The sequence below is a fragment of the Dipodomys spectabilis genome, unplaced genomic scaffold (assembly GCF_019054845.1).
Source record: "Dipodomys spectabilis isolate Male_0828 unplaced genomic scaffold, ASM1905484v1 ptg000052l, whole genome shotgun sequence".
In the NCBI taxonomy this organism is placed as follows: domain Eukaryota; kingdom Metazoa; phylum Chordata; class Mammalia; order Rodentia; family Heteromyidae; genus Dipodomys; species Dipodomys spectabilis.
This window is the reverse complement of record NW_024870729.1, coordinates 3,461,836-3,478,446: the sequence shown is the minus strand read 5'-3', so window position 1 is coordinate 3,478,446 and position 16,611 is coordinate 3,461,836. Positions and strand designations below refer to the sequence as shown.

General features: G+C 49.0%; 1 protein-coding gene across 6 annotated transcripts in view; it reads left to right on the top strand.

The window, feature by feature from the left end:
* Ank1 (ankyrin 1) overlaps window positions 1-16,611 on the top strand; it is a 132,151-nt gene that overhangs the window by 82,249 nt on the left and 33,291 nt on the right. For all 6 annotated transcript variants that reach the window (XM_042679429.1, XM_042679427.1, XM_042679426.1 and 3 more), the window contains exons 22-35: window positions 331-403; window positions 2,516-2,612; window positions 4,144-4,222; window positions 6,137-6,234; window positions 6,320-6,544; window positions 7,657-7,811; window positions 8,139-8,350; window positions 8,886-9,090; window positions 11,512-11,608; window positions 11,784-12,012; window positions 13,487-13,612; window positions 13,978-14,097; window positions 15,836-15,914; window positions 16,191-16,265. In XM_042679429.1, coding sequence (XP_042535363.1) covers window positions 331-403; window positions 2,516-2,612; window positions 4,144-4,222; window positions 6,137-6,234; window positions 6,320-6,544; window positions 7,657-7,811; window positions 8,139-8,350; window positions 8,886-9,090; window positions 11,512-11,608; window positions 11,784-12,012; window positions 13,487-13,612; window positions 13,978-14,097; window positions 15,836-15,914; window positions 16,191-16,265 — 1,870 coding nt within the window. The remainder of the gene's footprint in view (window positions 1-330; window positions 404-2,515; window positions 2,613-4,143; window positions 4,223-6,136; window positions 6,235-6,319; window positions 6,545-7,656; window positions 7,812-8,138; window positions 8,351-8,885; window positions 9,091-11,511; window positions 11,609-11,783; window positions 12,013-13,486; window positions 13,613-13,977; window positions 14,098-15,835; window positions 15,915-16,190; window positions 16,266-16,611) is intronic.

The window sequence follows — 16,611 nt, the reverse complement described above, 5'->3', positions numbered from 1 at the left end:
CCTCTGGAAGCCAGGGCCTCAGCCCTGGGACACAACTCAGAGGCCTCCTCTCCAAGTGGATCTATACTGCCACCTAGTGGCTCCAGGAATTAGGGTTGTGGTAAGGTAGATGGGACTGGGGAAGGAAGGAGGTCTCTCTAGTTATCCTGCCTGAGATGCCAGATAAGCATTAGCTTCCAAGTCAGGAGCTCCCCTCAATATGGTTTTCTTCTTTGGGGATACACCTTTCCAACTCCTGTTTCTTCTCCTTATTGTGACCAAGTCACTACTTCACTGGAGAAAGGTGCCTGTTCTGTGGGGGTTGAAGTCTCTGCTTTTTTGTCATTTTAGTTAGTCAGTGACAAGCACCGGATGAGTTACCCTGAGACGGTGGATGAGATCCTGGATGTCTCTGAAGATGAAGGTAAAGTTGGGGTATGAGCTCAGGCTGATGTAGATAGAGGGATTCCAAGCATCCTGAATGGCTTCTGCCACCCCCTCCCCACCAGTCTGCACTCGGGGTCCCTCACAGCACACCCAAGTTCTGTATGTATGTGTAACCAGGGATGCCACTTTTTTTATGATGTTGCCTGTTGTCAGAAAGACCTTTCAAATAAGGGTTGGGGATTTAGTTCAGTGGAAAAGCACTTGACTAGCAGGTACAAGGCCTTGAGTTCAGTCCTCCACTCTGGAAAAAAAGAAAAAACCTCTCAAATAATTTTTGACAGAAGAAAATTGACTCAGGGATTCAAATTTTTAATCTCACAGTATCTGTAAGTATGCATATGCACCTATAACACAGCATCAAATCAAATGTGGATCAACTCAGATCACCTTTCAGTACGGCAAGAGACTAAGCTGGGTAATTGTGGCACACACCTGTGATCCCAGCTATGCAGCAGACCAAGCACTGAGGATCACAATTTGAAGCCACCCTAGGCAAATACATCCAAAAGTCTTTTCAGCTAACCAGCAAAGAGCTGGAAATAGAGGTGTGGCTCAAGTGGTAGAGATCAACATTAAGCAAAAAAGACTAAGCAAGAATACAAGGCCCTGAGTTTAAGACCCTGTGCCAGAAAAAGAAAGCTGTAAAAGGCTATCATATCTTTCTTTCCTGCTTTCCTGGAGTTTAAACAAATAATAAGTAGGTTACTTAAAGATGTATAAGAGCATTTTCATCAGCTGCTCTTCTAGCCACAATGGTAGTCTACAGGTTGTGAGACATGCCATACAGTTTCAGCTTTATGGACTACAGAGCATGTTTAGCATTCTTCTTTTCTTTTAGAAGCCGTATTTCTTCACTTAGCTTTGAGGGAACCCTTGGGATGCTGAACACTGGGGTGCCACAGGGTTTTCTCCACAGCCCCTTCCATCTATAAGTGTGATTATATGACTGCCCCCTAGGACAGTAAAGCTTTCATTGTGTGTGAATGCTTTTGATAACATGCCTCTTACTGTAACCAACTTCAGTGCTGTCCTTCCTTCAACTTGGCTCTTCTTTGCTTTCTAGGAACTGCTCACATAAGTCTAATGGGTATGAATTGCTTTCTGTTCCCATGGTCTTTTCTCACCAAGTGCATTCCATCCTCTAACTCTACATCCTCACCCCTCTCCCTCCATTTTCTCCCTCCATTTTCACCATCGGAGCCCAGAACCTGACTAACAAGTTATCACACTCACGAACTCCACACCCAGTGGACAGTTTCTGCCTGTCCATCTGTGAGTCTCTGTCCATGCCACTGTGCTGTGGTCATCCTGCATGAGCAGTTGTGATTCCATCCTGTCAGCTCCCAGTCACAGCCAGGACTCCCACTGCTGAGTGACAGTCAAGGACAGGGCAAGGATGAAGGCCCAGGCAGTGCTTCCAGGTCAGGTGAAGAGAGAAAACTAGAGGCAGTCTGGGGCACAGGCAGCTGATGCATCAGTAGCTTAAACTTCTTTGTAACTAGCTTTGAAACTGCAAATAATGACTCCATAATAGGAATTACTGAGATAATAGACATAATAACAGAAAGGAGAGCTCCATCACAGTTACAAAAAATGCTGCAGCCCTTCCAAATTCCACTTACTCTGCTGCAGTGGCTTTGTAGTGATTCTTATAGTGCTCTTCCAGCCCCTGAAAGGGGCTTTTTTGCAGTGAGGAACTTGTCAAGTTAAGAAAGGTTTTTTTGTCCCTTTTGCTTAGAACAAACTAAGAGGTTAGGAGCAGCCATTCCTGCTCTGTGCAATTATGAGAGGCAGACCAGGGAAATCACTTTCAAGAAGAAAAGAGCTAGGTACCTGTGACTCATGCTTGTAATACTAGTTACTCAGGAGGCTGGGACCTGAAGGATCTCAGTTTGATGCCAGCCTAGGCAAAAAGTCCATGAGACTCCATTTCCAATTAACTAACAAAAATGTAGATTTAAGTGGTAGAATGAAGCTGTGAGCAAGAAAAACAAGCCAGTGCAAAGTTCTGACTTCAAGCCCTCATATTGGCAAAAAAATGAAAAATAAGAGTCCTGCCTGCCACTCACTTGAGTTCATCTTGTTTCAGGGGAAGAGCTTGCTGGCTCCAAGGCTGAGAGGCAGGACTCCAGGGATGTGGATGAAGAGAAGGAGCTGCTGGATTTTGTGCCAAAGCTAGACCAAGTGTAAGAAGGGTTCACTGTGGTATCATGTCATGGGATGGCTGGATTGCAGTATGGCAGAGAAGAGTCATGCTACGAAGCGCTAGGACTCAATGGAGACCCACACTAGATGGCTGGGGTCAGTGGGAGGTTCACACTGTGGATGGTGAGGGTCACAACATGGTTGGTCAAGTATAGCTCTGGTACTCTAAGTAAGACTATAGACTGAGGAAGAGTCACAAGAAGGCCAAGCCCCACCAACAGAGTACCAGACAGAATACTGGAGAGTGAGGCTGTGGTCTCAGAATCTAGAATCTTTGAGTTCTGCACCTTGACCAGCAAGGGTCTGTGTGGAGGCCTTCCTCAGTGTACTGTCTGGTTGCATCTCTCCTCTTCTGGCACACCATCTCCCAACTTCCTTTCCCTCATTCACTTCTCTCCTGCTCACACACACATTCAGCCTTCACATTTGTAATTCACATTACAAACTTGCCAGCTATTATCAAATACTGCCCAGATGCCTCCGTTTATGGGCTACTATACATAAACTAAGTTTGACCTGTGTCTATCTAGAGCCCATTTCTCATTCCTCCAGCTGGCTGCTGTGAGAGGATGCATCTGTACACAGAGATATTTGCAGATAACCTAATCAGATCACCTTTTAGAAACACTGAGTCCATGCATAGGGTTTTCTGAAAAGACAGTGTTTTAATGGCTTATACAAAATAGAGCCACAATAAGCACAAAGGGAAATTACAAGAACATTCAGTATAAATTGTGTGTGTGTGTGTATGTGCGTGTGTGTGTGTGTGTGTGTGTGTGTGTGTGTGTGTGTGTGTGTGTGTGTGTGTGTGTAACAGTCCTGGAGCTTGAATACAGGGCCATCCTGCTAACCCTGAGCTTTTTTGCTCAAGAAGAACACTCCACCACTTAAGCCACAGCTCCATTTCTGGCTTTTTTTGGTGGTTAATTGGAGATCAGAGTTTCACAAACCTTCTTGCCTAGACTGGCTTCAAAAGCATGATCCTCAGATCTCAGTCTGCTGTAGTAACTCAGCTCAATCAATAAGTACTTGCTGAACATCTGTTAGAAAGAAACATAGAACTCAACCCTGACTATGAAGAACTTGAAGTCTCTTTTAGAGGGATCAAAATCCATACCAAGGGGTCAGAGTACAGCGCAGAATAGCACATCATGAAGGCCAGGTAGGGGCTTGTCACTAAGGCTATACAGCTTTAGAAAGGACTGGCACCTATGGTCAGGGCCATCATGAAGGCTCATGGAAGAGGAAGGTCCTTCAGTGAGGAGGGAAGGGCACCTGGCCTTGCAGAGACCCAAGGGAGGGAGAGGCTTCAAGAGATGGGAAGGATGCTGGCCAAAGGATTGTCACGTTACACATGTAAGGCAAAGGGAGAGGCAGGTTGAAATCTGATGAGGGGTGGACTGGCCAGGTCATTGTAAAGGAGTACTGTGGCCTTCACTTAGATCTCCTGGGAAAGAATAGGGCTATTTCAAATTCCCTGCCTTTGATATTTTCAATGTTCCTGGCACTCAGGGTGGAGTCTCCAGCCATTCCCAGGATTCCCTGTGTCACGCCTGAGACAGTAGTGATCCGATCTGAGGAGCAAGAACAGGTAGGAAGCATCGTTTCTCCTACTTTTCCATTTGCAGAGTAAGCATAGTACCTACCCATGACAATGGCCATGTTGAGATGACCATAGGAGAAGGAGCTATCATTGAAAAGCTTGTATTGCTCACAGCGTGCCTTCAGATCTGCAGCTCCACAGGTCTTGTGGAGTCCTGTAGTATGACATTAGTGCTGAGGTCTCAGCACGCTTCAGTGTATGAAACAGCATCAGAAGCACAAGGGGAAACCTGATTAGTACCCACAGTGCCCTTCCAAGCTCATGCTCACAGCCACAATCTCTGTTCACACTTGATATCAGGACCAGGAAGGAAGCCCTCTTCATGGCAGATGGGGCACAGCCTATTCACACCATGAGGCTCTAGACTGCAGAGTTCCATATGCTTTCTTTTCTGTATCCATAAGAGGGGCTGCTTCTGCCTCACCTTGTCTTTCCACAGGGAGTGCTGGAAGCCCAGACTAAAGTAGTTGCTAGAGAACTGCCCAAGCCTCTGGCCTGCATCACAGTGCCCTGGCTGGTGGCTTCTTGGCATGCCATATCCATTTGTCCTGAAAAGCAGTGATGGGAAGTAGAAATGACTTAGGGCAACTTCATTTCCTTACTTTCATTCAATGGTGTTAGCTGTTCTTTCCAGAGCAAAGGAATTTCCTAGAAAGAAAATAAAAGGAGTGTGAAAAGAAAGGAATATGGTGGTTAGGTTTGGCAGCCCACCTGGGCTTTGCTATTTTCTCACTAAGATTGAGTTCTTCCTCTGCCTGGTAAGAGACATGTGTCTGAAAACAGAAGCCAGAGCCTGGACCCAAAAGTGGCTCATTTATCAGCCATCATGGGCCAGTGTGTACCAGAATGGTGCAACATAAGTGTCACTGTATGATGGTTGAGAGAGACGGGCAGATATGCCCCTGGCACTGCTGTGGCATCATGCCTGGATGCTTCCAAAGTCAGCAGTGGAGGAACTAGCAGAGTGGACTTGGGTCCTCTGGTTTCCTGACAAGCCCATTCTCAGGAGGGAATATTGAGTTTGGAACCCAGGACCTTAAACATGCTCTGCTACTGAGCCACATCCCCAGCATCTCTTTGCTTAAGTCATAACCTCACATCAAAGGAGGAAACTGCATTCCTAGTAAGCATTTGCATGTGGCTCCATGTAGCACTGTGAGCATGAGCTTCCCTAGAGCTGCTGTCAGCTGTAGCAGTGTGCAGGCCTGGGGCCCACAGAGGTGCCCAGGTGAGCAGTGCTGCAAGCCCTTCCAGAGTGCAGAGGAGGGAGTCTAGAGACAATAGGAAAGTGAAAATGGGTAGGACTGAACTAGACAAGGGCAGGGACCAGGACATCCTGGGACAGATGGGAAGCTTTGAGAGCAGAGTAGAATATCACAGCCCAGTTCCTGAAGTGAGAGCTCGCAGACACCAAAGCTGACCATCATAGATCCTTATGGTGTATAGGAAGGCCCTGTCACAGGCAGCTGGGGGCCCTGGAGTTGCACTATTACAGTGAGGCATGGTGAGAGATGGGAAGCCCCACAGTGCCTGATGGATTTTCATGGACACCAGATAACCTACAGAGCATGTAGGTAGGAAGTGACAGCCTGAGGCCCAGAACAAACTCCAGAGGAAAAAAGCTGTCTGTGTAGAGCAGAACTTCCCTATGGGACATGGTGGGAGAGAAGGGGAAGGAGACTTACAGCCAGATTTCAGAGTAAGGACTAAGGACTCACTGTGTCCAGTGCTTTATCTCAGGATTGGAGTCAAGCAGATGCCCAGAACAGGGGAGGGGTAGATGGGTTCCTCGGAGTATCAGGGGTTTCCCTGGGGCCTCCTGAGCCCCTGCAGCCTAGGACCATGTTCAGGTGGCCCAGGGGATGTTGGATACAAGACAGGAGGCCTTCATCTCCTCCCCAGGCTTCTAAGGAGTACGATGAGGACTCACTCATCCCCAGCAGCCCAGCTACAGAAACCTCAGACAATATCAGCCCTGTGGCAAGCCCCGTCCACACAGGGTGAGTACCAGGACTCTGGGACTCCACTCTTCTTGTCTCCAAGGGAAGGGGATCAGCACTCAACAGCAATCTGCGCTGCTTCCAGGTTTCTAGTGAGCTTCATGGTTGATGCCCGGGGTGGCTCCATGAGAGGAAGTCGGCACAATGGCCTGAGAGTGGTGATCCCACCTCGGACATGTGCAGCACCCACACGCATCACCTGCCGCCTGGTCAAGCCCCAGAAGCTGAACACGCCGCCCCCACTGGCTGAGGAGGAGGGCTTGGCCAGCAGGATCATTGCATTGGGACCCACAGGAGCCCAGTTCCTGAGGTAAGATGGCCAGTTACCCAGAGCCACCATACCCTAGCAGGGCCCTGGAGGAGCCCACCTTTCCCTGACTGGCATTTTCAGGTCCACAGAAGAGTTCATAGCCTGGTGGATATTACTGCTCTCAGATCTTGCTAAGGGGATGCATAGATAGGGCTACTTTGGGGTCCTGGGGTAGTTTTTTAGGCACTGAAGTGGTCATCCAGTGGCTTCCAAGGACCACAAAATGAATGGACTGCAAGGGCCTAGGCCTCACATTCTCTGAAGAGACCAGGCTCTCCCTGGAGCTAGTGTGCCCTCAGGTACCAGGAGGTTTAAGGCTGATACAGCTCTACCCTTCCTTTCTATCTCCATCTACCTTCCTGTCACCCCTGTGGGCTGGCCTCATAGTACAGCCTGCACCATATTTATTCCTTGAATTTCCTCCTTAAATGTAGCCCTGGCAGGGTTCCAGTGGCTCATGCCTGTAATCTTAGCTACTCAGGAGGCTGAGATCTGTGGATCGCAGTTTGAAGGCAACTTGGACAGGAAAGTCTGGGAGACCCTTATTTCCATTTTCCCACCAGAAAAGCCAGAAATGAATCTGTGCCTCAAGTGGTAGAGTGCTAGTCTTGAGAAAAAAAAAAGTTAAGAAGAACACCCAGACCTTGAGTTCAAGTCCAAGGACTAGCACCAAAACAAACTAACAACAAAAAAATGTAGCCCTCAAGCCTCCCTCCAAAGGAAATGTCACTGTGGTCATTTGCCAGGTGAGGACCCTGAGGGTCACCTGTGTGGGGAAATCAGTTGAGTTCTCAGAACTAGATCCAAGAGCAGAATTGTTTGTCAGAACTCCCAGCTGTACAGACAGGGTAGGAAAGTTACTTACTCTTACCCCCAAACCTGCCCTCCCATCATTGCCTCGGGCCCAGTGGGAGTAAGAAGGGATGGGGAACCTTGGGAGCCTGCAGAAGTTCTATTTCATTTTAGGGACCTGCTGGCAGGTGGGGGGTCTATACAGTGGCTATGGAAGCCCCTTCTCCCTGCAGGCAGGGCTGACTATCCTTTCCTTCCCTGTACCCCTGGCCACCTGTCCACACTGGGAACAACTCACCGTCTGCTCTGTCCTGCTTCAGCCCTGTGATCGTGGAGATCCCTCACTTTGCCTCCCATGGCCGTGGGGATCGTGAACTTGTGGTTCTGAGGAGTGAAAATGGATCTGTGTGGAAGGAACACAAGAGCCGCTACGAAGAAAGCTATTTGGATCAGATCCTCAATGGCATGGATGAAGGTAAGGAGCCCTAGGACCCCATTGCAGAACTCCCTTCTGGAAGATAAGATCTGAGGTAGGACCTTTGGGGTGGGCTATCAGCACTTCCTGGAGTTTGGGAAGCTATGAAAGAATGGCAGTGGTCCCACATCTCTTTCAAACTTCAGGTCCCCAGTACATGTAAGTAGCCCTCAACTCCCGCCTGCGGCCTGCACCTCTTGTGCTGAGCCTTTGTGCCCAGTCACTTCTTCCTCCAGGCCACCTCCCAGCTGCTCCCCTGAGGCTGCATCTCTCAGGGATGAGGAAGCTCTGAGGCCTCACATGGGTGGCTCGTGCATGTGATTCCAGAGCTGGGCAGTCTGGAGGAGCTGGAAAAGAAGAGGGTCTGCCGCATCATCACCACTGACTTCCCCTTGTACTTCGTAATCATGTCGAGGCTCTGCCAAGACTACGATACCATCGGCCCTGAAGGGGGCTTTTTGAAGAGCAAGCTGGTGCCCCTGGTGCAGGCAACATTCCCAGAAAATGCTGTCACCAAGAAAGTGAAGCTGGCCCTGCAGGTGATGCAGCCCCTCACCCATTCCTGGACGTAGCAGGAGTTTCAGGGCCTGGGAAGCCCCCTCCAAACTGAACATCCCTACTTCTCTCTCCACAGGAGAGATCTGACTTGAAAGCTCAGAAGGAAGTCAGGTGGCATTGGGCCCGGTGACTGTAATCCTAGCTATTTGGGAGGCAGAGATTGAGGACTGAGGTTGGAGGCTAGCCCTGGCAAAAAGCATTCTTAAGATTATCTTTACCAGTGGCTGGGTCTGGTAACCTAGCCAGTTGTGCTCAACAGGAGGGAGTCTGTGAGCTGCCTGCAGTAGACTACAATGCTAAGCAAAGGCCTTGTGCTTGAAACAGGAAATAAAAAAGTCTCAGAAAAGCTGAGCTGTGGTATCAGCCCCTCAGTAAAGGGAATAGTTGTCCACTTCCTCACCAAGGTTTGCCCTATGTTTGAAGGATACCATGCTGTCTCTAACCTGGCCATCCTAACTAACCAAGGCCATCCCTGCCCTGCCTGGAGCTGAGCATCCTATCTTTGGCATTTTATAGGCCCAGCCTGTTCCTGATGAGCTGGTCACTAAGCTCCTGGGTAACCAGGCCACATTCAGCCCCATTGTCACTGTGGAACCAAGGCGCCGGAAGTTTCACCGTCCCATCGGGCTTCGAATCCCACTCCCTCCCTCATGGACCGACAACCCAAGGGATAGCGGGGAGGGAGATACCACCAGCCTGCGTCTGCTGTGCAGTGTCATTGGTGAGTAGTGTCCCTGCTTCAGGAACATAAAGAGACTGGAGAGGGCGATACAAACCAGCAAACAGCTCAGGTGCTGCTAGCCCCTCGGAGGGTTATGAGGCACAACACACCTCTGAGCCCTAGGAGGAGGGGAGCTGCAGATCCACAGGATGAGGAGCAGAGCATGGGAATGCCAGTGTGCTGGGGCCACAGACTAAGGAAGTGTCAGCAGATGTGCTAGCTCTGCCCTTATGCGCTTGCCCCTCAGTGCTGAGGTAACTCCCACACTTGCATCTGGAGGAATGTCCAGATGTGCTAGCTCTGCCCTTATGCACTTGCCCCTCAGTGCTGAGGTAACTCCCACACTTGCATCTGGAGGAGTGTCCAGATGTGCTAGCTCTGCCCTTATGCGCTTGCCCCTCAGTGCTGAGGTAACTTCCACACTTACATCTGGAGGAGTGTCCAGATGTGCTAGCTCTGCCCTTATGCGCTTGCCCCTCGGTGCTGTGGTAACTCCTACACTTGCATCTGGAGGAATGTCCAGATGTGCTAGCTCTGCCCTTATGCGCTTGCCCCTCAGTGCTGAGGTAACTCCCACACTTACATCTGGAGGAATGTCCAGATGTGCTAGCTCTGCCCTTATGCGCTTGCCCCTCAGTGCTGAGGTAACTCCCACACTTGCATCTGGAGGAATGTCCAGATGTGCTAGCTCTGCCCTTATGCACTTGCCCCTCAGTGCTGAGGTAACTCCCACACTTACATCTGGAGGAGTATCCAGATGTGCTAGCTCTGCCCTTATGCGCTTGCCCCTCAGTGCTGAGGTAACTCCCACACTTGCATCTGGAGGAGTGTCCAGATGTGCTAGCTCTGCCCTTATGCACTTGCCCCTCAGTGCTGTGGTAACTCCCACACTTGCATCTGGAGGAGTGTCCAGATGTGCTAGCTCTGCCCTTATGCGCTTGCCCCTCAGTGCTGAGGTAACTCCCACACTTGCATCTGGAGGAGTGTCCAGATGTGCTAGCTCTGCCCTTATGCGCTTGCCCCTCAGTGCTGAGGTAACTCCCACACTTACATCTGGAGGAATGTCCAGATGTGCTAGCTCTGCCCTTATGCACTTGCCCCTCAGTGCTGAGGTAACTTCCACACTTGCATCTGGAGGAGTGTCCAGATGTGCTAGCTCTGCCCTTATGCACTTGCCCCTCAGTGCTGTGGTAACCTCCACACTTACATCTGGAGGAGTGTCCAGATGTGCTAGCTCTGCCCTTATGCACTTGCCCCTCAGTGCTGTGGTAACCTCCACACTTACATCTGGAGGAATGTCCAGATGTGCTAGCTCTGCCCTTATGCGCTTGCCCCTCAGTGCTGAGGTAACTCCCACACTTGCATCTGGAGGAATGTCCAGATGTGCTAGCTCTGCCCTTATGCGCTTGCCCCTCAGTGCTGAGGTAACCTCCACACTTGCATCTGGAGGAATGTCCAGATGTGCTAGCTCTGCCCTTATGCGCTTGCCCCTCAGTGCTGTGGTAACTCCCACACTTACATCTGGAGGAATGTCCAGATGTGCTAGCTCTGCCCTTATGCGCTTGCCCCTCAGTGCTGTGGTAACTCCCACACTTGCATCTGGAGGAATGTCCAGATGTGCTAGCTCTGCCCTTATGCGCTTGCCCCTCAGTGCTGTGGTAACTCCCACACTTACATCTGGAGGAATGTCCAGATGTGCTAGCTCTGCCCTTATGCGCTTGCCCCTCAGTGCTGAGGTAACTCCCACACTTACATCTGGAGGAATGTCCAGATGTGCTAGCTCTGCCCTTATGCGCTTGCCCCTCAGTGCTGTGGTAACTCCCACACTTACATCTGGAGGAATGTCCAGATGTGCTAGCTCTGCCCTTATGCACTTGCCCCTCAGTGCTGAGGTAACTTCCACACTTGCATCTGGAGGAATGTCCAGATGTGCTAGCTCTGCCCTTATGCGCTTGCCCCTCAGTGCTGTGGTAACTCCCACACTTACATCTGGAGGAATGTCCAGATGTGCTAGCTCTGCCCTTATGCACTTGCCCCTCAGTGCTGAGGTAACTCCCACACTTGCATCTGGAGGAATGTCCAGATGTGCTAGCTCTGCCCTTATGCACTTGCCCCTCAGTGCTGAGGTAACTTCCACACTTGCATCTGGAGGAATGTCCAGATGTGCTAGCTCTGCCCTTATGCGCTTGCCCCTCAGTGCTGTGGTAACTCCCACACTTACATCTGGAGGAATGTCCAGATGTGCTAGCTCTGCCCTTATGCGCTTGCCCCTCAGTGCTGAGGTAACTCCCACACTTACATCTGGAGGAATGTCCAGATGTGCTAGCTCTGCCCTTATGCACTTGCCCCTCAGTGCTGAGGTAACTCCCACACTTGCATCTGGAGGAGTGTCCCTCAGCCGCACTTGTGCTGGTGTTGCAGGCGGAACTGACCAGGCCCAGTGGGAAGATATAACGGGAACAACCAAGCTTGTGTATGCTAACGAGTGCGCCAACTTTACCACCAACGTCTCTGCCAGGTGAGACTGGGATTGCCTAGCCCAGCATGGCCACTTCAGGGAGCCCCATCCTCATAGCCCGGCTTGAGGTAGAAGATCCACACAGAGGCCAGTGCTGTGTGTCTCATACGTTCCTGCTGCCTACGTGGCCATGGATCATTCAAGAGTATGCTCATAACTTGCTTTCTCTTTTTAGGTTTTGGCTTTCAGACTGTCCTCGAACTGCCGAGGCTGTGAACTTTGCCACTCTGTTATACAAAGAGCTTACCGCAGTACCCTACATGGCCAAGTTTGTCATTTTTGCCAAAATGAATGATCCCCGGGAAGGGCGGCTGCGCTGCTACTGCATGACGGATGACAAGGTGGACAAGACCCTTGAGCAGCATGAGAACTTCGTGGAGGTGGCCCGGAGCAGGGACATCGAGGTATGGATCTTCTCATGACTGGGCCCTCAAAGCCCTTCGTCACTTCTCACAAGGAGACAAAGCCCTGGCGCCAGGGTGGGCTCCTCACACTGTCTCCTGGGAGTCTAATGACCAGGGCAGCGGATACTCCTTGTGGAGGGGAGGGAGAAGAGGGAAGAAGATTCAAGACTCCTGGTCTGTCTCTTCAAGCTACAGCAGACTCAAAGGAGACAGCAGACAGTTGGTCGGTGACTTGTAATGCTTTGTTGAACTTTTTATGAACCTGGACTATTAAAAGTGCTTTACAACTAGCTACCCAGAAGGCTGAGATCCAGAACCAGAGGTATGGCTCAAGTACTCGAGCATACACTATGAATGAAAAAGTCAAGCAAGTGTTCAAGACTTGAGTTCAAGCCCTAATAGTGCCCCCCGCCCCCCCCCCAAAAAAGAAAAAAAGTTATTCAGCTGGGTGCAGTGGCTTTAGCCTGTAATCTACCTGAAAGGTAAAGATTGGAATCAAGGTTCAAGGCCAGCTCAGGCTAAAAATAAATAAATATAAAGTTCATGAGACTTCATCTGAACTGGTGGCCGGGACAGTGGTTCCACCTGTCATCCTAGAAATGCAGGGAAGCACAAAGAATCACAGATAGGAGGGTTGCAGTCCAGGCTGGCCTGGGCAAAAAGCAAGACTCTAGAAAATAACTAATGCAACAAGGATTGATATAGTGACTCAATGGATAGAGTACCTGTCTAATAATCACAACATTTTAGTTCAACCCCCAGTATCACCTAAAACAGCAACAACAAAATGAATTACTTGCATTATGATTTCATTCCTTTATTGTCCTCTACTTACACACTAAAACACCAAGTCTAGACAAGTTAAATAACCTATCCAAAGTCTCACAGGAGAACACATGGTAGAGGTAGGATCTGTCCAAGTCTCCTAACTCAGAGCCCACACTTCTGTGGGCTTCACTGAAGTTTGGGGGCCTATTGAGGCAGCAGAGGAGATGGGCAGACAAATGATTAGTCTAGGTCTGGGATCAGGATTTGAACCTATTATCCACCCCAAGATACTCGCTCATGTTAAGATGTACAGTAAGCCAGGAACATTCTGGGGGTCTGGCCTCCAAATCTGAGCTAAATCTTTCTGGGGAAGAAGCGTAGGACTTAACTGACAATTGTGTTCATGAGAACATCCCATTTGAAAGCACTAGCTATATGGAAGGGATCTTTAGGATAGGTGAGATTAAAATAGAACATAGTCTTCCCAGCACTTCTCATGAACTAAACTTCTTTGGACAGATAGAAAACTAGACCAGCCATATGATGCTTTCCTGGTGGAGTTCTAGAGTTCTTGAGTGTCATCCTGATACATTTCTCAGACCATACCAACATTCTTCATGCTGTCACAAGCTCATCTCGGGGAGAGAAAGATGGGAGCTCACAGGCATTTTCCTCTGGTGGACTGTTTGTTGTTCCTGTTTTCTAGGTTCTAGAAGGAATGCCCCTGTTTGCAGAACTCTCTGGGAACCTGGTCCCTGTCAAGAAAGCTGCCCAGCAACGAAGCTTCCACTTTCAGTCATTTCGGGAAAACCGTTTGGCCATCCCTGTCAAGGTACTGACCTCTGACTGCTAGAAGTTCAAGAAGTGGACATTTCTGAGCCAGCTGGCCTGGAAGCCACAGAGAGCTTTCTTTTTTTTTTTTTTTTGGTCGGTCGTGGGGCTTGAACTCTGGGCCTGGGCGCCGTCCCTACGCTCTTCAGCTCTAAGGCGAGTGCTCTACTGCTTGAGCCACAGCACCATTTCTGGTTTTCTAGTGGTTTATTGGAGATAAGTGTCTCACAGACTTTCCTGCCTGGGCTGGCTTTGAACTGCAATCCTCAGATCTCAGCCTCCTAAGTAGCTAGGATTACAGGCATGAGCCACCGGCACCCGGCTCCACAGATAGCCTTCTAAGTCTCCCTCTGTGATTGACTTTAGGTGAGGGACAGCAGTCGGGAGCCCGGAGGTTTCCTGTCATTCCTGCGTAAGGCAATGAAGTACGAGGATGCGCAGCACATCCTGTGCCACCTCAACATCACCATGCCTCCTTGCACCAAGGTGAGCCATCATGGGCCGAGTGCCTACAGCAGAGGTCGGGTGCCTAAAGAGGCCTCCCAAACAGACTCGAGGATCGTTATTCCCAAAGGGCTTTCTCCTCAAAAATGTTGCCTTTGAATTTCCAAGGTACAAAAGGTTCTCAGTGTTGCTAGGGACATTTGTTTTGTGGCCTGGCTGGGAAAGCCTATCTACAAAGCCTGTCTACAAAGCTCCGTCCAGCTTTGATCATGTGACATGACAAGGTGCTAGGTCTGTTGCAGGGGGCCCTGGGCTCTAGGACATGAAGGTCAGAACATCTCCCTGTGGGACTTCTGAAGCTTGGAGCTGGGTGTTGAGTCACTCAAGGTCACTGGCCATGGAGTTTCTCACTGACTGATCTTCATGGATACTAAGCCCTCAGCCACTGCAAACACCCAGATTTGAGCTCAGCCATGGAGTCTTGACTGTGTATGTTCATTTATCAATGCCTGTCAGTGTTACAGGTGTCACCTCTGTCAGCAATGCCAGAGTAATCTTGTCTCCGGAATGTCTCCATGTTGCTGCCAGTTTTATCTCATAGTTATTTTAATCATTAGCTTTCCATGATCAACTAAAAAAGAAGCAAAGTCACATTTATATATCAATAGCTATATCTCTGTTCTTTTGAGTTCTCTCTCTCTCTCAAAAGATTTTTTTATTTTTTGGTTTTTTTTTTAGCCTGCATTGATTTTTTTTAATTCTCTTTAAGTAGTTGCGCAAAGGAGTTGCCATTCAGCAAAGCAGTTTGTGAATATAATGCATCTTGGTCAGTGTCACCTCTTTCATGGTTTTCCCTCATTCCTCCTCAGCCCTTCCCTCAATTGTCTAAATTGTGTAGGATATGCATTGAGACTTCATCTCCTCTCTTCATTCCTCTCCTCTTCCTTCTCTTGGGGAGAGTTCCCCACCCTTTACTTTGAGTATCCATTTCCTGGTGTTTATTTTGTTAGACTACAAGTTAGCCTAAGAAATTACACTGTTTTTGTTCTACCCTGAATCTATCATAGTTCCGAAAAGATTTCTTGCGGCCTAGAGCAAATAAGTGTTAAGCCTGAGGCTAATGTCAAAACCAGGTCGGTGGAACAGAAAGATACCCAAAAAGAAAAACAGTTTTTAAATTCATCTCAACTCCACTGATTATTCATTAGGTAACGTTGAGCAAGTTGCCTAACTTCTCTGTACCTCAATTTCCTCATCAATGAAATAGGAACAAAAACAGTACCTAACTGTAGGTTGTCATAAACATTAAATAGGGCCTCACACACAATTGTGTGTGTGTACTTGTTATTTGTTGCTGTTGTACTTGTTATGTGTGTGTGTGTGTGTGTGTGTGTGTTGGTATTGGGGCTTGAACTTAGGGCCTGGGTACTAGGCCCTGTCTCTGAGAGTTTTTGCTCAATGCTAGCACTGACACTTGAACCACAGCTCAACTTCTGGCTTATTGGTGGTTAATTGGAGAGATAAAAGTCTCATGGACTTCCCTGCCCAGGCTGGCTTGAAACCTCAATCCACAGATTTCAGCCTCCTGAATAGCTAGGGTTATAAGCCTGAGCCACAGCATTGTAGTTGTCTTTAATAAAATAATAGGTGTCATTAAGTTCCATTCCTGCCTTTACCTTCCTACTGGGCCCTGGCCACCATTCCCCTCCCTGTAGCGTGAGTTGCACCACTTTCTCCAGGTATGCCAAACCCAAAGCATATCTTTCTTTATCCTCTGCAGGGGAGTGGAGCTGAGGATAGGAGAAGGACCTTGACACCCCTGTCTCTAAGATACAGCATTCTCAGCGAGTCACCTCTGGGTATGGACGACCTCTTTGTGAAGACCTATGCTTGCTCCTCTGAGAAAGATTTCCAGGGGGAGGGTCAGAAGCTCATCTCTTCATGCATTTTTCTCAGTCTATCCTGTGTGCAGCATGTAGAGCCTGGTCCCAGGTCTCCACTGCCTTATAGAAGCAGTGATCAGTGTACTCTGAGGTCCCCTGTGTGACCTACACATCCATTCATCAGAGACCCTGAGGCCTGTGAATGCTGTGTTTTGCTCAGGCTGTTAACTGAGCTCTAATGTATCTCTCCAGGTTTTCCCAGTGGGACCGACAAAGCAGATATGAAGATGGCTGTCATAACAGAGCACCTTGGCCTTAGTTGGGCAGGTGAGTGGGGAACTTAGGGTAGGGGGAAAAAAACACCTTTGACTATCCCCCACATTATCTAAGGTAGGCATTTCTAACTCTCTCCATCGTGCATTGTGCATCTGATCTGATTGTTTGGGATAAGCCTATTTTCCCAACACCATCCATAGATGCCTATGCAAAGAAGTGAGCTTTCCTCCCCCACTACTGTCTGGAACAAATGCTTTTTTATTTTAACTTATAGGGTCTCTCATTTTTTTCCCAGGTGGCCTGGACCAAAGTGCTTCTACTTACAGCTCCCATGTAGCTGGGGTGATAAACATGCTACCACACTCAGCTTTTTTGTTGAGATGGATGTCTAGCTAAC